Source organism: Platichthys flesus, chromosome 1 (genome assembly GCF_949316205.1).
Source record: "Platichthys flesus chromosome 1, fPlaFle2.1, whole genome shotgun sequence".
NCBI lineage: Eukaryota > Metazoa > Chordata > Actinopteri > Pleuronectiformes > Pleuronectidae > Platichthys > Platichthys flesus.
The window spans coordinates 17,237,672-17,261,382 of record NC_084945.1 but is presented as its reverse complement, the minus strand read 5'-3'; the positions used below and the strand labels follow the sequence as shown (position 1 = coordinate 17,261,382).

General features: G+C 40.8%; 2 protein-coding genes across 2 annotated transcripts; one reads left to right on the top strand and one right to left on the bottom strand.

Annotated features, from left to right (window-relative positions):
* Positions 1–656: 656 nt before the first annotated feature.
* Positions 657–2,950, bottom strand: LOC133958675 (uncharacterized). Its single transcript, XM_062393590.1, has 3 exons — positions 2,859–2,950; positions 2,321–2,436; positions 657–2,085 (listed from the first exon to the last, which is right to left on the bottom strand). Exons 2-3 carry the CDS (start codon positions 2,434–2,436, stop codon positions 981–983), a joined length of 1,221 nt encoding a protein of 406 aa, XP_062249574.1. The 5' UTR covers positions 2,859–2,950; the 3' UTR covers positions 657–980.
* A 9,758-nt stretch (positions 2,951–12,708) lies between these two features.
* On the top strand, positions 12,709–22,894 carry eva1a (eva-1 homolog A (C. elegans)). Its single transcript, XM_062387274.1, has 4 exons — positions 12,709–12,849; positions 18,616–18,785; positions 19,518–19,880; positions 20,825–22,894. The coding sequence occupies exons 2-4, from the start codon at positions 18,692–18,694 to the stop codon at positions 20,935–20,937; spliced, it is 570 nt and encodes a 189-aa protein (XP_062243258.1). The 5' UTR covers positions 12,709–12,849; positions 18,616–18,691; the 3' UTR covers positions 20,938–22,894.
* The last annotated feature ends 817 nt before the right edge of the window (positions 22,895–23,711 follow it).

Here is a 23,711-nt window from a genome sequence, read left to right as displayed (position 1 = left end):
CAAGGTGAAGCTCATTTTTTATATACTCTGTAGATCAAGTGATGATAATGCAATATACTTTAGAAATGTATAAGGGTTTATACGGAAAAACTTCTCCTGCATAGAAACCTCTAACGCACAACTTCAAAGTTTTACCCAGAGCAGAAGGCTGGTCATACAATGAAGTCAGTAATGAATATTTCCTGTGGAGTCAAAGCCTCTGTGCTATAGAGCTCCACTGTTGCTCATTATCGAACATGTATCAGTGAACCACTGTTAAACTGAGGGACATCTTCTTTAATTGCACGGCTTTCTCTCATGAACATGGACACTGCATGACATGTTTCAACCAAAATAAATGTTTTCATAGAACTTAAAGGTTCCTTGTTATTCACACTGCGCTTTAGAGACCAGGGGAGATTAAACAAGCTGAGGAACACAATGAGAAGACTGTACAACAACAATAATTATGCTAAACAGAGCAACACCACAGCAACAGTTCAAATGGAGGAGATTCAGATCGTGGGTTTACGTGTCACATGACGTTCTCCTGCAGCTCCATAAAGTCGATGCATTGAACATCATCTTTAATTTCATCAAAATCCATGAATCATTCCCTCAGAAAACCATAAAAGCAATGTTAAAACATCAGTGAGATAAGAACGAGCTGAAATGACTGAAATCTTTAAGAGACATTTATTTAATGTTTATCATTTTTTGTATCTGCTAACATGTTGGAGGAGGAGAAGGTTATGACCCTTACAGCAGCCATCCCCCAGGGGGCGATCAAGGCGTGTTGGTTTCACTTTTGGTGGCTGTCATGTCGTCTATCTTTATACATTTATCTTTTAATATTATCAACATTAATCTATTAACAGACAATCAAAGAACTGTAATAAAATTCTAAAGTAATACATTTTATTCCTTCAAAGCTCAAAGACTCAGTCATGTCGTTCATAAAAGGTTCAAATGTTTGATTCTGAAAAATCTGTAACAAAAATTCACTCCTGGTCCAAACCCCGTCTTCTGCTTCTCCCCCCTCGCCTGCTCCCTTTTCCTTTCCCACCTTTCCCTCTTCTCCCTTTTCCTTTCCCTCCTTTCCTTCTTCTCCCTTTTCCTTTCCCTCCTTTCCTTCTTCTCCCTTTTCCTTTCCCTCCTTTCCCTCTTCTCCCTTTTCCTTTCCTTCCTTTGCCTCTTCTCCCTTTACTTCCTTTGCCCTTGCTCACTTTTCCTTTACCTCTGCTCACTTTTCCATTTCCATCTCCAGAATTAAGGCCAATTTGTGGGGAAGATACGTCCTCTACGCTACAACTGATGTCCCTTCTTACTCGGCCCCCTCGTCTGTTAACGCTGCGCCACTCAGATTCATCCTGAGCACCACTCTCTGAGGAGGAGCCACCTCTAGCTGACTGAGGACACATTTTTGTGGAGGCAGAGGCCTCACTTTGGCTGGTAGCAGAGGGAGGATCATCTGACACACATTTGTGTGCAACGTTACCGTTACTTGAACAGCTGATGCACTGCATCGTTAGTTTTTGGCTTTGTTTTGTTCTGTCACAGCGGAAGATGTTTTCTAGACCAATATGACCTCCTCCAACCTTGTACCATGCAAGTCGCTCAAGGGCATCAATACGCTCTTCCTTCGTGTTCTCCTGACCTTTTTTGGGCTTGAATATTTTAGAAAACACAACTGCGTAACTTTTCCAATGCCGAATGCGGTTTATCTTCTTAAGGATATTTTCTGTGTGTCCATAACTCGTACATTTTTCAACACATGGGGAGGCATAAACATAGAAAAGCAACAAATCGTTATTATTGACTTGAGGACTGTTGACCAATTGGTCCAAGTTGTTCACAACGCGTGACTCTGCATGATCAGAACCTTTTTCCAGTCGCCGAACCTCAGCTGCAACCACCCTGCTGCCAATGTACACTTCACCCTTGTTGATCTTGTTCTTCACGTTGTCAGCATGGTCACTTTTGAGGACTTCCTGGATGATTTGGTTAGCGCCATGGTTCTGGTTCTGGTTCTGGTTCTGGTTCTTGTTCTGATCCTGGTTCAGTGGGATACTCACGGCCAGACTGAACATACTATTAAAGCGGTACCTGCAAAAAGGGTAAAATGAGCGCAACAGGTAAAACATGTTTGTTACCATGGACACAACACAGTGACCTGTAGGTCGTGTCCCAGCTGTGACCATCGACTGTAAATAAAGATGGACGACATGGCAGCCCCCATGCTAAATCTCTTTAGCGCCCCCTGGTGACTGCCTGTACTGTAGATCATAAACATCATTATCCATGTAAACATCGTCAGTTCAAGATTCAGAAGTTTACTCACCCGCTCAAGAGTTCGTTTACCAGCGGTGCAAGTTCCTTCACGTTCACAGCAAAACTGTGTTCAGTCGACAGGAGGAAGATCAGCAGCAGAACCGTGATCCGGCTCCGGGCGGCCATCTGGACCCAGATCAGGTTTATTAACATGTCATCTGAACTCAGATCAGGTTTTATTTTATTTAAGTTATTTGTTAAACTGTAAAAAATAAATAATCAAACCTCAGTTACATATATTTGTCACATAAGTACGATAACGACATCTCAGGAATCACTGACGATTTAGTTTTGATGACCAGAATTTTTTTGACTCCCTAATATCGGCATCTGCCCCCAAGCATGGTGTGATCAAGGCTGTTTAGAATAAATACAGTTAATAGTATTTGTAGCTTTGGCTGCTCTTTGCTTCCAAACTTCAGACCTGGCTTCTGAACAAACATTCATCCAAATCAAACCTTCGACAAAGTGTCAGATAAGAGACGCCACTAGAGGCTCAATATAACTTAAGTTCCCCTTTAAAGTGAAATGACCTGAAGTGTATTTACCTCCTTTGTTGGAGAAGTTGTCGGACGTTACTGTTGAGTTCTCTTCAGACGGAGGAGTTAGTGAACAATGTCAGAAGGAAAGAAGATTGTTTTAACTCGACCAGGAGTCGCCCTCAGATCGGTGCTATGACCTTATATGAACATATTCCTCTCAAATACGGAAGATAACAAACAATTAGCATTTTGAAATAAGGAACTTCAGATACTATGGGAGGTCTTTTCTTGTCTTTCACGCGTCTCTTGTTTTGTCTTGTCACTTCATGAAGCTGTGAACGATTTCAGATACAATTGTATTTACAATATGAGCGAGAGAAGGAAGGAGAGCAGCTGAGGACTGAGGGGCCTCGTCCGATGATTGAATCAATTAGAAGATTAACCCTTGAGCTGAAATGAACAGTTAATTAATGACAGAAGCAACTTAGAAAACCGAATGTTCTTTTTATAGTGAAATTGGTTTCAGGTCAATCAAATTGATTCAAATCAATTTGCTGAAAACTTTGCTGAAGTGATGAGAACATGAGAATGAAAAGAAAAAATCTGTCTGTTATAACTAGTTTTGGACCAAGTTAAAATCTGAATGCTGAGAATTGTGTTTCTGTCCGAAACAGATGGATCGAAGCTTCCCTTTCTTCTGTTGGTCTCCATCGAGGATCTGCACCTCAGAGTGAGACGACGGTTTCAACACGATGAACGCTCTGATATGCAGACTGAAGATGGAGATAAAGAAAAGGGGAAGGAACCTCAACACTTCTGCTGTGAGAACAAGAGCAGAGACGTGTTCACAGCACAAACATTCACTTTGACGTTTCCTGATTAAAACATGAGCCGTGGAAGAAAGAAGTTAGTTTAGAAAATAAAGAGTCAGAAAGTGATGCTTAGATTCCAGCTTTGAGTATAGCTGCATGTTTATACTTTCGTCAAGTCAACGTCGGAGTTGGTTGCTCCTTCCAGGTTTGTTCTCCCACACCTCAAGGCTGTGAACTCTGGGTAATTCCCTTTTTTCTTACAGAAACTGTGCATCAAGTCCATGATGTCCCAGAAGGACCAACCTGATCACGGACGGACGAATTATTCAGGGCGGATGTTGGAACTGAGAACATCCAGGATACAGGCGCAGGAGTCAGCGTCAGCTGTCAATCATCACATCTCAGCCCGTTCTCATATCATTAAATAACTAATGAACCGCAATGAAATTCTGAATAAGGTAATAAATAAAATCTTTATCTGTTAGCTACACAGCTAACATGCTAATGGTGAACAGAGTAGACATCATATCATCGTCATGTGATGATGTCAGAATGTTAACGTGGTTAAACTCACAGCTTGAACAGACGGAGCCTGTCATTCAGTAAAGTTAATTGTATGCATCTCAAATTTGTTTCACAACCTCAGCTTTACTATCCGGAACCAACATCTCGTCAAAGTGTCATGAAACAATTCAAACGTTACCTACACTCTCAGGTCTTGTGATCATTTCTCTTCCTATTCATCAGAAACCAACCTGAAAGAATCCACTTCAACACAGGAAAGAAAAAGCCTCACAGCTCCAGACACCATTCTTCTTATTAAAACTGTTAAACTAAAATCAGGAGAATCAGAACACAGCAGAAGAAACTAAAATAAATAATAGATTATGGAATGTACTTCAGTAAAAAAAATAAGGAAGTTTTTGTTCAAGATCTCATGGCGGCTGTGAGTTAGTGATGTCATGGAGGGGGGGGGGGGGGGGTCCTTTACGGACAGTTTGGTAACTATGGCGATGGTGGCTTCCACTGTCCTGTACAGCATGTCCAGCATGTCAGGTGGGGGCTGGCGCTTGGAAACACCTGGGGAGTGTGGCCACTGCAGCCCTCTAATCCCTCCCCCACCAACCCAAGGGCAGAAGGTGGCGTCCTCTGAGAGGGGCGGAGCCAAGCTGCTGCTGGTCTTGACGGCCGTCTCTTTCTCCGCCTACACTTCCTCCGAGAATGCAGTTCTCATCGCCTCACCAACTATAAAATACAATTTCAAAAATGTCTAGGACTGCAAAGCAGAACATGCATTTTTAAGCGATGCCTGAAAAAAAAATTATGACTGAGGAAATAATGACACAAAGGGCTGTTCAGGCTTGTACTCTGATCATGAGACAGAAGTTTGGTGGTGATAGGACAATGCACAGTGGAGTTATGACAACATCGTCTCCTTTGGCGAAGGATGTACCTCCGTGGTACCTCAATGTTTACACGGTTTGAGGAAATGTCCCAATACTGCGAGAGAGAAAGCGAGAGAGAAAGAGAGAGAGAAAGATAGAGAGAGAGACACGTAACCTTTGCAAGACAAAGATTCCCTTGATCTTTGACCATTGACACTGCAGACGTAGAGTTGTTTGTTTACAGCTCAGCATCAAAGGATTCATGGTCCATGTATGTCAGCGATACAGAACATCGTGTTTTAATGGCGTGTAATCAAACTTTGACACCACACTTCGGTCTGTATCTCCGTCTTGTTGTGAGGACACTCATCTCAATTTGAAGTTGATCTGATGTAAGCCCTGGTTACAAGTACCTCAAAGTAAAATGTGGACTAAGACTTTTTTGTTTGTCTGGCATTTCATATTTGTGAAGATCGGTCATTGTGAACACGTTCCGGGGGTCTCTGGGGAACCGTTGAGCCATTTTTGCGACGCACCCTTGAATATTCCTCCAGAATACGCAAATTTGCAACACTTTCTAACTTTCTGCAAATTTTGGTAAGAGTTTGAGCATGTTAAAGCCCTCAAAAAGCCAATTTGCCTGAATAATAATAATAATTAATAATAATTACAATTCACTTTTCAATGGGCATCCCACTGTCAGTGCTCGGGCCCAAAAAACAATAACTGTTGAAGAATATGGATGTGCACCATAATATAATGGGTTCTTCCCCAACCCATGTCCCATACGTTCACCAAGTTTGGCAGAAATCCCTCCAGTTGTTTTTTGTGTGCAATCCAGTTTACAAACAAACAAACAAACCAGAAGAGAGGGGTGAAAACGGAACCTTCTTAATAGAGGAAAGAAACTGCAGTTACAGAAATAAAAAGATGGAGTACTCAATCAATCAGGTGTGTTTGGTGCCAAAAGAGCAGGGACTTTAGGAAGTAAAAGATTTCCCCTGAACTTTAGATCAACCCTTGTCCCTGCAGTGGGCACACAACGTTCCTGCAAAGGTTCCTAGTTCCTGTGAAAAGTTCCTGCAGCTGTAATTTTCTTTTAATCCATGCACTGCACACAAACGTTCATGCTGCTGTAAATGTGTCTTAATCCGCAGCTAAAAATAGTCCCCAACAGTTGCACTCTGTACTGGAGCTGGAGTTTAGCTGCTTGATGAAAAACTCAAGTGTCCTGGTGATTTAGAGATTAGCAAAACGTTATTAAAGGTGAAATTATATGTTTTCCTCACTTCCAGACCAAACCCAACACAGAGAACCGTGGGCTCTCCTCGGCAGCTCACTTTGAATATGTTACTAATCTGTGAATAGTAACTACCTTAATCCATTAGAGAATGACCCAGTTTTATTTAGATGCAGCTCTGACCTGAAGTTTCATCATGAATAATGAAGTGAGGTACGTGTGGAGCAAAGAGTGGACCGGTGTGCACAGGTCGAGTGTTCCCATGCGCCCAGCATCTGTGAATCATTGCTCCTTGTGCTGCTTCAGACATGACTGACAACAATTCCTCACGGAACACACTGTACAAAGACCGTTAATATTTTATCAGCCTGAGCGGGAGGTGCAGAAACTGATGCATTATGGATGGTAAGTGGTTGTATATTCTGTATGTAGAACAAGGTTTAGGTATATGTGTTTTTATTATCGATAATTATGATGATAAGGTGATGCCGTTGATGAAAGCGTCACTTTAATCAATATTTTCTTCTCATTAAATATATGGAGGAAGCATGAACTTAATTGGTGGAATTGCTCAGTAAACATTTTCCGACGGTTCTTCTCATCTCATGTTTTTCTACTTGTCCGCCATTTTCTTTATTAACTCGGCCAAGGAGCTTGTGTTGTTGTTTGTGTTTGTTTGTCTCTTAGTGAGCAGGATTACACTAGAAGAACAGGATTCGTTACCAGAATGCACCATGGGTGAGCGAAGGACCCATGAAAGTTTGGTGTGGATCAAGATCAGTGAAGCAGATCTATAAATAAACTTGTTTCACTTTTTTAAACACCTACAAGTTGGATTTTTAACATGTTTGTTTGTTTTATCATTCAGGTTATCTAGTTACACTCTTTTTAAAATGTTAAGAACCATACAGACAGACAACGTGATGAAAAAATACAGGCATATTTAGGGGACTGATATTTATGAGTGTGTGTGGTTCATGAGGGGACTGTTGGGCCAAGGCTGAGGTATGCACTGAGTGCGCCACTAGTTTTTGGAGGGACTGCTTGATTTATTAATATTTCTAGAGACTTCCATACAGAAACTCCTTTCAAAATGTTACACACAATTAAGAAATTATCAGATGCAACCATTTAGCAGATGTATTTCATACTTTCTAATTGTCATACTTTCTAAACTACTGTTTTGGGTTGAAATCTTTTTACTACTTTGACAATCAGCATGTACTTCCGGCCAGACAAAGACCATGTAACGCAGACGGAAAGCAGCAGCAGTGGAAACAATGAAGTTTGCACAGCTTGTTCTGATGGTGTTGAGGAGGAAGAGGAGGGAAAGAAGTGAGAGGAAATGCTGAAGAGTATTTTCCGAAAACCCTCTCCCCATGTGGAAGCTTTCTCACCTTTCTTTAATGCCTGGGGTAAAATAACCACATGAACAACAACCATGAAGTAATTATCCGTTAATGTTTTTGAAATGTTTTCTTGCCTGTAAATGTTCATCATAGAGAGGAGAGTTAAAAAAAAAAGTGATTACAGATTGTGCAGACTAAAGCATGTATGGGATCACAATTCTTTTGAGTCATATTAAATGGTGTATAAACAGTTAATTATCAACAACTCTAATAATCTCAATGGAAAAATGTGTTTAGTTGTTGATTCAATGTTTTATAATTTGATCTGAATTAATATAAGAGAGGGAATAGGTCCACAGACACTGCACATGCAGAGAGTCCACAATCTTACATGCCCCCGAACAACTCGTCAAGTCAAACAAGAAAACACAAACACTCTGTTAGAAGCCCAAAGGTTTTATTAGAAATGCACGCAAGGTGTTTTTTGTTTTTCACAGACCTGTTGAGAGCTGTTTCGCTGAATAATTCTGTCAGACCCCAACCCGACCTGAAGTGGAGTGAGTGGGTTTTTCCAGTTTTCCCCTGTTGAATAACATCAGCACAAACAGAACTTACTAATAACACAGGTTACCTGATATAAAGTTATTTTTAGAGAGCTGCTGATTTAGCTCTGAAACATCGCTCCCATAAAACTAAGTCGAGCGCAGACACGCTAGCCAAATCCCACGCACACGTTACACAGACCCCAACCATAAACAACAATATTCACAACAACAGCAGGCATATGCTCATTTGGCTGTGTGTGCGTGTGTGTTTGTGTGTGTTTGTGTGTGTGTGTGCAGTAAGGAGTTCTGCTATTCCCAAACAGCTAAATGAAATCCGAGTTCTCTCTCTCTCTTTCTCTTCTTCTCTAATGTCTATTCACAAAAAGTTTATAAGCCGCACATTTTCGATTTTTCATGCATTTGTCTGTTTCAGTTCGTGTGTTATTAATTCAGGTAAATTTGTTCAGTTAATCAGTTTAAATTCAAGAAACGATTCATCTGTTTGGCACTTTATTTGTGTAAAAGGGTATCATACTTATAACACAACTATACACAACATTCCACATACAACATTCAACAAATAACAGACAGCATGCAACATATTACTTACCTAATATAACATACAGCATTCCACATACAACACACCAAATACAACATATGGCATACAACCAGTGTTGTGCAAGTTCACACCTCTCATGAATTAGTTCAAAGTTCAGTTCATACAAGTAAACATGAATAGTTCACGTTCATAGTTCACCATTTAAATTCTGAACTAGTTCATAGTTCAGTTCATGTCATAGTTTTAAGGTGGAAAGTGAAAATGTAAGACTTAACTTGTTAAAGAAAACCTTATTCATCACTACCCCTTGCCTTTACTGTCGAGATCTTTATCAGACAGTGTGTAAAAATCTCTCAGATAATAATAAGGTGCATCGGATGTCGGATGTAGTTGCTGAGTCTGCGTCTCTGCTTTCTCTTGCCATCTGTATATGAGATCGAGAGCTGATGTGTTGCAGGTATGGCCTGCCCCTTTAAGGAAAGTTTGTAGTGTGTGACGTAGTGCACCTGGGTATTGTGGGAAAAGAACCTGTGTCAGTCACCTGTGAAGACCATCATCATTAAATTAAATTAAATGAAAAAAAAAACTGCGCACGCACATCCTGCGCAGAAGCACATAGCGCAGGAATTGCGTGCGCAGTTTTTTTTTTTATTATAAATACATTTTTTTTCCTGTTTTTGTATTTAATTAATTTAAATTTAAATAGTGTATCATATTTAGCAATTAATAGGAGAAATTCTGCCAATTTTAAGATTTCAATATAATGCCATTTTGAAGATGAGAAAGTGTGAGGTTTGAACCCAAGTTCTTCTTAATGGAGACCGAACACTCTACCAACTAGGCCACACCGCCTGCTGGTTGCCATCAGGAACTAAGCACGTTGAGAAGATAGACAAATTATTGTGTGTGTGTTTGTGTCATTTTATGCTGCTTTTGATAAACACTTCAGAAAAAATATTTTTCTACTTTACTACATATATTTGACAGCCGGACATTTTACGGGCACTGAGCAATGACATGGTGAAAGCATTCGATTTAGACAGCGTCTCTCCTGAGGAGAAAGAATTGAAATGTCCTTAGGGTCAGTGAACAGGTAGGGGTGGGGCACGTGACAGTTCTAGGCCAATGGCTGTAGGGTTTTGTGGGATGGCAGGCTCTCATTGGCTGATGAGTTGGCGTATCAATGGTTAAATGAGGAAGGGGAGTGAAGAATACAGTGGTGGATGATAGGAGTGTCGGAGTTACGAACAAGAAGTGGGTCTTGTTCGCTGGACTTTACAGTTTTTCACAATTGTTAACACCCGTTTTTCAAAACAATAACGGCTTTCTCAAAACTGCACACAGAAAACTGAAAACCTCACACACAAAATGCTAAACCTGACACTCCCTTTGCAGGATGACTCTTTGATATCAAATCTCTTACCTGTTCACAAAATGGAACTCGTGTTTTCATTTGGTACACACAGCCATATTTTCAATTGACACACACATACCATTCATTGAGTACACACAACTAAGCATTTGCTTGCACACTACCAAGCATTTACAGCACACTGAAGTGCAAAATTGAAAACACAATCATCAAAATGGAACACACCATATGAATGACAGTGACTCTGGAGAATGAGCCATTTCTCCTTTTTTAAAATGTCTCAGTGTAGGCCCACTTTTTTCATAGTCAAACATAAAACAGCACACAAATATGCAGCATAAAAAGGTTTATTTCTGTACACATAGAGAACAGTACAGTATTGTAAACCGGCCTGCTCAACCCCCCCCCCCCTCTTCACAAAAATTACAGTTATTCACAATTGTTAACACACGTTTTTCAAAACAATAAAGGGTTTCTCAAAACTGCACACAGACAACTGAAAACTTCACACACAAAATGCTGACAGTCGTCGACACCTACGTCGCCACAGGCCTCCTCCATGGCCTGGAGCAGTGCAGCACACATTGTGATGTTCCCACCACGCTGGCTTGGGGCCTCAACAATGGCCCGCTGGCCATTGAGGTCTCTGCCCCTTCGCCTCCTCTTCAACAGGTTGAGTCCCACCTCATCAATAAAGATGTACTGGTACAACACATGAGCTGTGTCATGCTCCTGGATCAGCTGACACAGACAGCATGAGAATGCAAGTTAGTGTATGGACACAGAGAGGTCAACACAGTGGCCTACAGTGAGACACTGTTGAAAAGGAACAATATTGGATGACAGGTACACTTGTTTCATCCGCATGGCAGTCCTATGAAGAATACGGCCCAATGTAGAGAGGCTGACGGTCTGGACGTTTCTAAATGTAGCATGGTCAGCCAGGTTCCTAGTTTTTATTTGTCTGAGTGTGATTGAGTTGTTCTCACGAACCATATCTACAATTTCAGTCTCCTGTTCGGCTGTATAAATGCGGTGAAATTGCTCAACAGACCTGAATGTTTAGAGATTTGAGTATTTGTGTGTTGTAGGTTGATGCTTTGAGATTTTACTTGAGAAGTGTGTGCAACAACTGGACATTGTGTGTAGTGTTTTGACAACAATGTGATGTGTAATTGACATCAGAGTGTAAAGAATGAAAGTCAGAGTATAATGCAGATAAGGGAGTGTGAAGTAGTGCCAAATTGGGTCGAGTGATTGGTACATGAAGTGAAGGTTGTGCAAATTGTGCCGAATTTTCGCTTTTTGTGTGTTAACAATTGTGAAAAACTGTAATAAAGTTAAACATAAGGGAGAAGTTTCCTGTCGTCTGTACGCGAGGACGCTACAATATGAACGTGTTCACCGTTCAAATTCATTATTTGTCATTGAGTTGCGTTCAGTTCATCGTTCTTATAAAAGTGAATGTGTTCAATGAACGCGTTCTTTTGCGTTTGTTCATGCACAACACTGCATACAACATACCATGTTATTATACCAAATACAACATCCAGTAAAGCACATTACAACATACAACATACAACATACAACATACAACATACAACATACAACAAACAGCATACAACATACAGCCTATCACATACAGTAAAGTACATACAACATTCAACGTACAGCACACCAGATATAAGATGTTTTTATCGTGTGTTAAGGGTAAAGCACATTTAAGATGTTTTTACTTTTAAAAAGTAAAATACTGGTTTCATCTGTATATGTTTCATTTCATTTAATGTGCTCTACCTACTTGTGGGCACATGTGTTTTTTCTTTAGTAAATAATTTATATTTTTACGTGAGAGGTTTGAAGGTTTGACATGTTTTGACAGTTTGCTTTCCTGTCAATGTGTCCCTGCCTCTCTTCCTCTTTTCTCTCTCCTCCCTCAAGCTAAGGTTCTGCATGAAAGAGAGAAACCTGGAAGAGTCTGTTTGTGAATGCTGAGAGTGTGTGTGTGTGTGTGTTGTGTGCGTGTGGGGTTGAGGGAGAGAGAGAGAGAGAGAGAGAGAGAGAGAGAGAGAGAGAGGGAAATATAAAATAAGGAAGGTAAGCTGATGTTTGGCAAAGATAGAGGAGTGAGGTTAAGTCGACCTGTCAGGGTCGCTCATGTCATATTTCTGCTCCCTCCAGGACCCGGCCTCTGTCCCTCTTTCTGGAAAATACCCTGGAGCAAACTCAAATGGAATAACTGCAAACTCCACGCTGAAAAACATTGGGAGCATGGTCCCTCCTCCTCCTGCTGCTGCTGCTGCTGCCCCAAAGAGAGAAAGACAACTGAGGCGAAAGAAAGAGAATGACTGAAGATTTTAGTTTGTATCTGTGTAAGAAAGTGAAGAGGAGGCGATGGCTTGTCCACACTGACTCCAACAACCGGGGGAAGAAGATTTATACATATAATTATGGTGTTAGCGTGAGAGGAGAGGAGAGGAGAGGAGAGGAGAGGAGAGGAGAGGAGAGGAGAGGAGAGGAGAGGAGAGGAGAGGAGAGGAGGGGAGGGGAGGGGAGAGGAGGGGAGAGGAGGGAAGGAGAGGAGGGAAGGAGAGGAGAGGAGGCAGTTGAATTGGGTAGAGAGCCGTGAGTATAGAGGGGAACAGTGTGGAGAAGTGCAGAGAGCAGAATAGAAGGAGGAGGAAAACAGGAGGAAGAGGGGGAAGGAGAGGGGGAGAAGAGTTGAGGGGTGGTGAGGAAGAGGAAGATGAGGAGATGAGGAAGACACTCCAGATGGGATCTTGCATCAATGAAATGTAAGTATAAACATTTTGTTTGCATATATACATGACGATGATGATGATGATGATGATGTTGATGATGATGATGAGGATGATGATGATGATGATGATGATGATGATGATGATGATGATGATGATGATGATGATGATGATGATGATGATGATGACCATTGACTGGAGTCTTTACAAGTCTTTTCTTAGTTGGTCTTGTTCGTCCACGTATCACTCTTTCCTGCTTCATCTATCTTTACGTTCTATTTCTCTTATTCCTTGTGTCTCTTTTCTTCTTTCCTTATTTTTGTACCTCCTCTCTCTCTACTCTCTCTCCAGGTTAAGATAGTTAGTCAGAGCGCAGCAGAGGAAAGAAAGGACAGTGTCCCATTGCATTAGCATCACACGCACACACACACAAGGAGAAACATGTTTAAAGTGTGATGAGCACATGTGGAGCGTGTTTGTGTGTGCGTGCGTCTGTGTGTTCGCTGATGTACACTGTGAGCTGAGCTGAAAAAGGCAAAAGGAACCAAATATTCTTCTTAACCAAAAAAACAATGAGCTATTGTGACGTTCCACATGATAATTTGACCTGAGTGAACGATCACAGAGAGAACTGAGAGGAGGATCTGTGTCTCTGCAACAGTTTCACTGTTGACGTGTTGTGTCTTCTGTCTGGAGTTGTGATTGTGCCACACAGGGTGATACTATGATCCAAAAAGAGGCTTGCAGGTTAAGAGTCCATACTTTTCCTTTCTTTTAAATTCTGCCGGAATTGTCAATGCTGCACGGTAATAAAGAGGTAAACACTGTCACCTCAAAGCAACAGGGTTTAAATGGTTTAAATGGCTTAAATTCAGCCGGAATCTCTCTGTGTGGAGTTTGCGTGTTCTCCCTGGGTTTTACTGGGTTTTCTCCAGGCATCATGGCTTCTTTGCACGGTCCGATGAAAGGCAGACTGAGGTTAGGTTCATGTGAGAGTCTAGATTGACCATAAGTATGAATGTGAGAGTGTTTGTCAACTGGGATTGGAAGACCCGAGACCCCTCCAGGTCAAGTGGAATTATATAATGGATGGATGGATGAATTGTCCATCAAGTGACGAACCTCATCCTATCCTTGTTTTGTGTCGTTTAAATCCTAAAAAAAATGGTAGAACTTATACTTCCGCCAAAGCCCAACATCTGCTCCAAATAGCACACGTGCATTGATATCAGTTTTCGAAATATGCCTTATTTTCCCTGTTAAGACCCATGAATTATTCCCTGGGAAATGAGTTAACAAGTTGAAAAATCACCCTTTACCTCTCAATGTTAAAGAAACTGATATAATATCTGGTATACCCTGATTCCTACCTCATCCCCCACCATGGAAAACATAACCTTGATTCAAAAAAAGTGACATTATGAGGCAATGGCTTAAAGCTACAGTGTGTGAGAGTTAGATGATATCGATGTGTGCAATAAATATAAGCTGCAGCTCATGAGCTTAGCTTAGCTTAGCATAAAGGCAGCTAAAGAAACAGCTCACCTTGCTGTGCACCAACTGGTACAAATATATCCACTCACTCTGACACTAACCCCATTCACTAGAATATCAGTCAAAAGACAGAGTGAAATAAACTGGGTGAGATCCGGTCATGTGTCATCAGTGTAAACAGCTCCTGTGGTCCTGACTGTTGAAGCAGGTGATTGGCTGTAATGAGCTGGATCCAACTGTCTCAGACTAATGTCATTGAATAACTGTGACGCTCGGCTGCCTGACAGTAAACCCTGGCAGGTTTATTTCTCTGCACCGACCTGTTGAGACACATGATCTCTATTTGTATGCAGGTACATCATGAAACATGATTGATCCATCTGAGCAGCTTTCATTTTAAAAAGACAAAATAAATAGAATGAAAAGCTGAATTCAGCGGCATGATCTAAAATCTGAAAAGAGGCAGTGAGCGGGAGAGCAGAGGAGAGAAGGGCGGCCGCGTCCTGCAGCGTCTACACACAACATCCCTAAATGACCCTGACAGCCAGTGAATTTAGAAAGTGCTTGGAGCTTGGGTTATGTTTGGATGTGTTGTGTTGCAGTGCGATGTCATGTGAGCTGTAGCCATGTTCTTTCCCCGTGCACGTGTTGTGTTGATGCATCGCTTTTTCACTGTTGTGTAACATAATTACGGGCCTGAGGTGTGTTTTTAATGCTGAGCAACGTGTCAGTCTGAGATGAAACTGTGTTTTTCATTATGAGTTGCATGCTTTCTGAAATGTGATGCCTTGTTCTTCAGTGTGATTTCAGTTTTTACCATAGACTGTATGCAAAGATGTCTTGATCGCCACCTGGTGTTCATAAATCCCACCTCCTCCACGTTAGTGGATTGGACATAGACCAAAATAAAGTCAAAGTACACATCAAATACTTTTCTCTTAAATATAGTTTCTGTCATTTTTGGTACATTTCTTATTGTGTGTTCAAGTATTCGTGTTCTGATAAGTTTGGTTTTAATTTTAATTAGAAAATAATGGAAAGTAGTGTTCATATCAGGGATATACAGTATATTGGCTTCCTGTAGAGGGAGGAAGTGGAGACGTGTCGTCCATCTTTATTTACAGTCTGTGGTTTTTACTGCACCTTAACTTTTTACTGCTGAGAGTGTCGTCAAAATTTAGGCCAGTTCTCTTGGATGTTCTTTGAGAGCATCATCCATTTTTTATCTGTTGAAGTTTGAACTGTTACCATGTCTCTACAGCGTCATTGTGAGAGTACAGTGTGCAGTTGTTTTTTTCCCCCATTTTAGATTTTAACCCCTGAAGTCTTTTTTAGATGAGTTTAAGGTACACATATACTTTTTTTTCATGAAGTCTGGTCTGTCTTCACGAAGTGAAGTTTACACTCATTATTACATTACATTACATTTCATTTAGCTGAGGCTTTTATCCAAAGCGACTTACAATAAGTGTATTAACCCCAAGGGTACAATCCAAGAACAACAAGAATCTAGAAAGTACAATTTCTTCAAAAATAAAGCAAAACTAAAGAGTGCTATAAGTAATTGCCATTTAAGTGCTACTAAATTATTAGTTTCAAACATGGTTAGTATTTTTTTTTAATTTCTTTTTTATTCAAGGTATGTTTTTAGTTTGCGGTGGAAGATGTGTTCGCTTTCTGAAGTTCGGATGTTGATAGGGAGCTCATTCCACCATTTAGGAGCCAGGACAGAAAACAGTAGTGTTTAGCTCGCAGTGAGGTAGCAACGAGCCGATTGGCCGAAGCAGAGCGGATTGTGTAACGTTTGACCATGTACTGGATGTAGACTGGACCTGATCCGTTCACAGCATGGAAAGAAAGTACTTTTAAAAGGGGTAATGGGGGAAAAGCTCATGAACACACTCACTGAGATGTATTTTAAGTTGTCAGCTGGGAAATTAAATCACATTCATGGAAACAGTTCTACAAAACCTGTTCAACCCTTCTCCACTCTGGGTCTGAAACATGATAGGATAAACATATCTTATTTTATTTGGAAGAAGAGATTCATACATTTTGGACGACAACACAAAGGAATGTTGGTGGACACTGGCAGTTATGTTGTGTATCGCCGAGAGGCTTTACCATTTTTGGGGAAATTCAAGAGTCATGCTTTAAGCACAGTTCAGTGAAGTGTCACCTCTGCTGTAAGTGAAGATATTACTTAGCTCTACTTAAGAGAATAGAAATGATTTAAGTTGCAGATTTTCATCTGTCTTTAAAAATGCATAGGAACTGAAGATGTTTGCAGGATTTCAGTGTTGCTGAGCCCAGTAAGCGAAATTACCAACACTCACCAGCTCTCATCTTGCACTGTTACACAACACTGTAGCTACAGTAAGTGATGGTTGTTAATCAGCATTATCCAGGATGGAGCTTTTATTAGCTGATGAAGACAGCTTTATTCCTGAAGCAGTCTTCCGTCAAACCTCATTATGCACCAAGCGTTAGATGCAGCGTCATAATGAACACACACAGTACTGTAAGTCACTTTCTATTAGAGTTTGTATATTTCTAAACATTTAGAGCAGTTCAAGCAACGACATTTGTTAACTCCTAAAGAAATTTCCTTCCACAAACATTGTTGGACAGATAACCACAAAATCCATTACAGTTTTGTGTGGATCCCGATCAGGGGGGGTGGCATTTGACGGTTGTGTTTCAACCGTCAATGTGTCTCAGAGAGTTTTTATTGTTTTTAAATGGCCAAAGAGATAACACTGTCTGGTAATCAACCAATAGATAAAATCTAAGAATTGTTATATAAACATAGCAGATATACCTTTTTAGCTTTAAATATATTTGTAGCTTTTTTCTCAATTAAAATGTTCCTGCCTTTAAATATTAAAAGCAACATTTGAAAAACCCTCAGGCATCTATAGGATAACACCCTGATGAGACCACTTCCTGTGTGACTCTTATTAGACTGCTGAGTGATGGGTTAAGCAGATCAGGTGAGACACAAGTTAAGCACTAACATCAGACCCAGCAGAGACTCATCTCTTTCCTTGCTCTCTGTCACAATCCTCCTCTCCTTTCACAGGACTATTCATGGATCTTCTCCAGGATATCAGCTCTGTTAGTTTAATTAGTTGCATGTCACTGTGAATGGTTCTCTATACTCTCTCCTCCCAGACAATCTGGACTCTAACATACTGAGTAGTTATGTATATAAACACACAAACACAAACACACACACACACACACACACACACACACACACACATGCACACACACACACCTATAATAAGGCCATAATTTTGGAAATGTATGGGGTAGTTCCATTACAACTAAGAGTCTGGTTGTGAGTCTACATGTCTAAACAATACTCAGCACTGCGTAGATGTGTAGATGTTTATGCACATGCATTTGTGTTTGTTTACAGTTTAACAAATTGTGTAATTTGGCTGATAGCTATTTGTTGCCACCTAGTGGAGCATTCCTACATGTTACAATTACATCCTGCTATGCAAGAACTTTAGGGAGTTCTCTAATGCGTTTAGATTCAAATGAAAAGGTGTGGACCTCACTTAAACACAGAATGTGATTGAGAGGAGCCATTGAGGAATTACAGATACACTTATTAGTTGTTGAACCAACTAAACTGCCAGAAAGTCATAAAATCTTAATCCTGTCACTCTGATCTTTTTGTCAGTAAATCAAATCTCGTTTTTCAATCTCATTTTGTTCCCTCGTTTTTATTTCCAAATGGCTCATGGCTGTGATTCTTCTAACCTGTGAAGCCGATGACTGCTCAGACATGTTTATGAAGAAGGCAAAGTGAAGAGTGATGTAAAGACCAAGGGGCAAGAGTACTCTGTTATCATCTCATCTCAGCTCTGTATGAGACATGTTTCATTCACTGATAAAGACAAATGATTTGTGATACATTTTCTACATGAACATACAACATTCAGTAGAAGCATCTGTATCTTAACGACACATAGATAACTTTGAGCTTCAAAAATCATTAAAAAGGATATATTTTATTTACATGATCTCTGTGTTTTGGTTTTGTTACAGGATTCTAAATCAGGACTTTGTCCACGTTGTTAACACAAACACATTAATTTACACAACACATTATAATGAAAGACAACTTTATCATAATTCTACTGTACATCCAAGTGTTTTACTCTACTATATGTGTAAGTTTTGGATTTCAGGATGACATATCATGTTTGTGCCTTTCACTTTTCACCGTCCTCTACCCTTTTCTCTCCTTCTATCTCTTTATCGCTCCTCACTACTGTTCTCCTCCCTCCACAGCTCAAACCCACAGTCCAGGGGAGACATGAGGAAGGAACCACACTGACCTTTGCCAGAGAACACAACACAGTCAATCATGAGCGCTCCAATAACAACAAGCCCGAATCTGATGGTCTCCCAGGAGATGGCACTGCTTAGCAACCTAATGGCAGCTTACACTTTCATTGCAGGTAGGTACACAATCAGAAAAACTGTTATGACAAAGACATTGTTAATAGCAATTCTAATGGAAGCCAGTGTAAAGAGGCTAAAACCAGGTTGATGTTTTTCTTTCTATTTGCCCCGGTTAAAAGTCAGTCAGCTGAGTTCTGTACTGTCTACATTTGTTCTATGTAGACATGTACATTTTCTATATTGACATGTAAAAAGGCTGTTTGATGGATGATGTAAATGAATGGAAACAGGCAAACAACGCTAGGTCAGCAGCAGGTGAGCAGGGAGCAGGTAGCAGACGGATGAAACAGTGACAATCTGAGAGAAAGCAGCAGAGTGAGATGAGATGTGGAGATCAGGTGTGAGGGAATGAGGGATTTCCAACAACAGGACATGGAAAGAACAGAGATATTATGATCCTCTATATACAGAGACTGTCAATCAACTGTCACTTCAGCAAATGATGCATGATTTTGGGGGCCCCCTGGTGGCTATGGGGCCCCCAAAGTCATGCATCATTTGCTGAAGTGACAGTTGATTAGTTGATTGACAGTCTCTGTATATAGAGGATCATAATATGTGTTTGGTACAAAACTGTGAATGTATCTCTCCCTATCTCTATCTCTCTCTCTCTCTCTCTGTCTCTCTCTCTCTCTCTCTCTCTCTCTCTCTCTCTCTCTCTCTCTCTCTCTCTCTCTCTCTCTCTCTCTCTCTCTCTCTCTCTCTCTCTCTCTCTCTCTCTCTCTCAGACCAACCTGAGCGGACAGCCCTGGTGTTTCTGGGTGGTGTGTGTGCCGGCCTCCTTGTCACACTCTGTGCCATCGTCTTCCAGATACATTGTCGAGCAGACTGTAACTACGGAAACAGTAACAACCCTCACCATCGCCACAGGAGCAGGCACCATCACCGTCACCACCACCATCACAGCTGTCCCCGCCATCAGCCCGGCGTCAGTAATCCAGAGAGCACTGCTGTTGTTGCGTCTGGAGGGGCCGGGCCTGTGGGGGACAGTGAGTCAGAGGACTGGGACGACCCGTCTGACCCGTCGGCACGACGACGCAGACGCTTTGAGAGAGCTCTGCTTCATGCAAGCATGTTCACATCGGCTGAGGGTACACACGCAAACACAATGACATACACCCAGATTGCACCAAGGCACGGTATCACAGGTCCTTCCCTCCTGCTGCAGTAAGAATGTGCAATCGGCTGTGCTCCCAGTTCTGTGTGTCAAATTCAATGGCTTATGTGCAACAAACATATGTTCACACTTTACATATTCTGTCTACACTGTATACATTCATTTTTTACTCTGCTCACATTATAAGTATTGCTTGATATTTTTGTTGCCCTCTTGCTGCTGTCATGTTGCACATTGGAAATGTCCCCACTATGGGACTAATAAAGTATTCTCTTATCTTACTATGATTCGGGAATAGAATCTTATCATCAAATGATAATTATATTGATACACAGGTTTAACAAATTGAAACAGTTCTTGTGTGATCCCAGCCAGAACTAGAATGTTATAGAGCACAGTGTCTCAACTCAATCAAGCTACACTCGTAGATCTTAGTCCACTTAACATGCTTGATTATTTTCCATCAAGATCCATGCAAAAAATGCTCTGTTCCACAATGTTAGATAGCGAAAGATGTCCCATCCCAAGTTTCTTGGAAATCCAGTCAGTAGTTTTTGCTTCTTGCTCACACACAAACAAATCAGACAGGAGCAAACACATATCAAATGAAATCAGAATATATTCAATGACGTTTCTCTTTGCTCAAAGCTCTGGAGCTGATATGGCCCCTGATTTATAAATCCTAGATCCTCCAGTGACTGTTCCAGATAACTCACACATTTGAAAATTCTAGGTGCTCTGTTTTTTTCTAGGAAAACAAAAGTCAGATATATTGATTCTCTACAATAGAAAGTCTTCTCATATTTACATTTAACATTTATGAGAATAGACAGTGTGTGGGTGTATTTTAACACCCCGCCCTCTTTCTGCGTGTGTTTGTGTGTGTGTGTGTGTGTGTGTGTGTGTGCACACCCCCAGAGTTGGACCGAGCCCAGCGGCTAGAACAGCGGGAAAGGATTCTCCGAGAGATCTGGATGAACGGACAACCTGACATCAGCACAGTCACTCAGAGCCTCAACAGATATTACTGACACATGATCAGTCTTGAGGACATGAAGATGCACAGGTGGATACAAGATGGAATAAAGAAAATAATAAACAACTGGATGAAAGGAACATTATAACCATTGGTTTGGGGGGCAGTGTCTGCCCAAAGAAACCCTCATAGATCAAACTGGTGCAGACAGCACTGCCTGGGGAAGTCATCTACTGGAAAAAACAACAGGAACCACACACGAGTTGTGATGGTTCAGTCCAACCACATAGGACGACTTTGAGGTGACTGGAAGAAAATCCAATGGGTAAAACACAACTGGACGTATTGTAAAGACCATTGATTCTCAGGACTGTTTTTAATACAAAGAAAGAAAAGAACTGGGAGAAATACCAAAACCATGTGAAACTACTGCCATAATGATACCATCATTGAAAATTGCAATAAGGATTAGATAACTATTCAACTATTTAATCGGAGGCTTTTTAAGAAACGTGGACTTTGTACAGAGGAGGAATAAGAGGCATCGTGGAGGTTGCAGCTCTGATGCTTTTAATGAGAGTACGGATTCAAATATTCATGATACTGTGTTGTTGCACTTTTCTCAGCTCACCCTGTGTTTTTAAAAATGTTGTAATCATGAGCTGCTACTGGAACCCTTTGTAAGGTTAAATAGAAGGGAGGTTAACTTCATCTCCATGCCAGGAAGGATATTACACATGCTGGTGCTTTAACTGCTGCAACTTTTCATCCCTTACTAACCCGATGAATGCACATTAACAGGAGATTGATTGAAAGAAAGGAATGGGGATACGGGACCAAGGAGCCGGCCTACAGCTTGTGTGTATCTGTAGCTTGTCAGCTGTAGGTGTTGTTTAGGACAGCAGGTCATCATATCAGAAAAGATCGTGCTGCCTTATTTTATTTGTCTCCTGTCTAAAAGAGCTGAAAAATTTGAATACATGTTTTATTCAAGGATTTTATGAACACTGTTTTCAGTACATATTATTGAGTAAAGTCCCTTATAAAAATCTAACTGTGGCTCATATTTTTTCAACTGTGTTTTGGGTATATGTTACAGTTTGACATATGGGAGCACAGAACTGTCAGTATGTCCAGAGAATAATGTGTCTGATCGACTTTACAATGAACTTCAGAATATAACTTAATAGAAAACTTTCTTGGCTCCAGGTCAGGTTGAAGCTTCCTAAAGCCAAGGAAAGGTCTGTGGTGGGCGGGGAGGTGGTGCAGCCCAAAACCATTTTTTTGGTTTTACTGACATTGAGGAGGATGTGATTATTCTTGTGATGTGGGCAACAGTGCTGTGCTCATTCAATTTGGAGTTGTTGTCTCTAAAGTGGAGCCAGAATTGCAGTGTCATCTGATTATATGAGGAGGGAGGTTATGGATAAGGGGCTGGTACATTCATTGGTATCTAGCATGTAAAGAAAGGGAAATGACCCTGCACAGTAATGTGTAATTTATAAGCTTTAGGTAATTCATTTCTTTCTTATTCCTTTTCTTAAATGGTAAATGGTCTTTTCATCTGACACACTATTCGTAACAATCTTTGCATGACACACTTTTAAGCGACAGCACTTCACTGCAGGTCCAAGGACAGGAAAAGATAAGCTGAGCTGAAGTGCTTTCCACCACCAAAATATTGTTATGTAAGTGTTGCCAATGCATGACTCCGTGGGAGATAATGTGTGACCCGACTTAATCCCTGATGTCCCCACTTTACTTGGCTCATTTACCTATCTCACATGATGGGTTTCCTATGGTGATTGATGGTAGGTATGAATGTGAGCCTTACTGGATGTTTGTCTCTTTATGATAGATCTGTGATACGCTGGCGACTTGTCCAGGGTGTACCTGCCATGTCCCAATAAATGGTATAGATAACAGATCTGATGGATACATTTGTTTAAATGTAATTTCAATTCACTTGTCTATTTTGCTCCCTGGGAATCTAACAGTACAGTGAAATCATATGTGTTCTATTCTGATAATTCTATCTATTATCAGAAAAGACATCACATCTTAATTTCTTTGATGTGAAAAAAAGGTTCTGAGTCACTGCTTTAAAATGCTTCTAGATCAAATGAAAATTATGTGAGATCATCATTGTGAGCTCGTAAAACACATAATATCAAAACACCATGAGTACATGTTGTTCCCCTCCTGCCCTGTTCAATGTCCCTGCTCTAATCATAGCAGATTGGCCATGGCCAAGTCGAATCCTTGTTGAAAACATTAGACTCGTCTCTGAAGTGTAACTGACCTCATACAATGCAGTGAAATCAAGGAATCATTCAGGAAATCACATTTATCAAATATATATTGACTTGTGCTGATCTTTTTTTGTTTTTGTGTTGCGTTGAAATGCCTTCCCAGAAGAACAATGTGGGAGTGTCTGAATGACCTGATAAACTGGAAGTGTCACATTATCTGGAAGCAGCATTGTTGTTTGTGAAGCTGCATCTGTGGACTTACTTTGGAGTGTCATGGAGCGACCACTGTCTGTGCTTGTAGCTCTTGTCCTGGTGTCATTCTGCGAAGGCTGGGACGCTCCAGAATTTTGCCATGGCCAAACATGTCCTGAGTACCGATTGGTTCAAAAAACCCAGGTAGGTTTTAGAGCTGTTCACACACATCATCGGAATGCTTCTTTTCTGGAGTATGTATTGAAAGACACTTAATGCTTCTGCTTTGGACAGGATTTCGAGGAGCGTCTATATGTTGCCACAAGCTGGATTACCACCACAATCAAGACGAACAACGGAGAAGGTGTAATGGCTGCAAACTCTA

Excerpts from the sequence above, each read along its gene's own strand:
- eva1a (XM_062387274.1), top strand. The coding sequence starts at position 18,692 with ATGAGCGCTCCAATAACAACAAGCCCGAATCTGATGGTCTCCCAGGAG. Across the intron at positions 18,786-19,517 it reads AGCTTACACTTTCATTGCAG|ACCAACCTGAGCGGACAGCC; the intron begins GTAGGTACACAA and ends TCTCTCTCTCAG. Across the intron at positions 19,881-20,824 it reads CATGTTCACATCGGCTGAGG|AGTTGGACCGAGCCCAGCGG; the intron begins GTACACACGCAA and ends GCACACCCCCAG.
- LOC133958675 (XM_062393590.1), bottom strand. The coding sequence starts at position 2,436 with ATGGCCGCCCGGAGCCGGATCACGGTTCTGCTGCTGATCTTCCTCCTG. Across the intron at positions 2,086-2,320 it reads GTAAACGAACTCTTGAGCGG|GTACCGCTTTAATAGTATGT; the intron begins GTGAGTAAACTT and ends CCCTTTTTGCAG.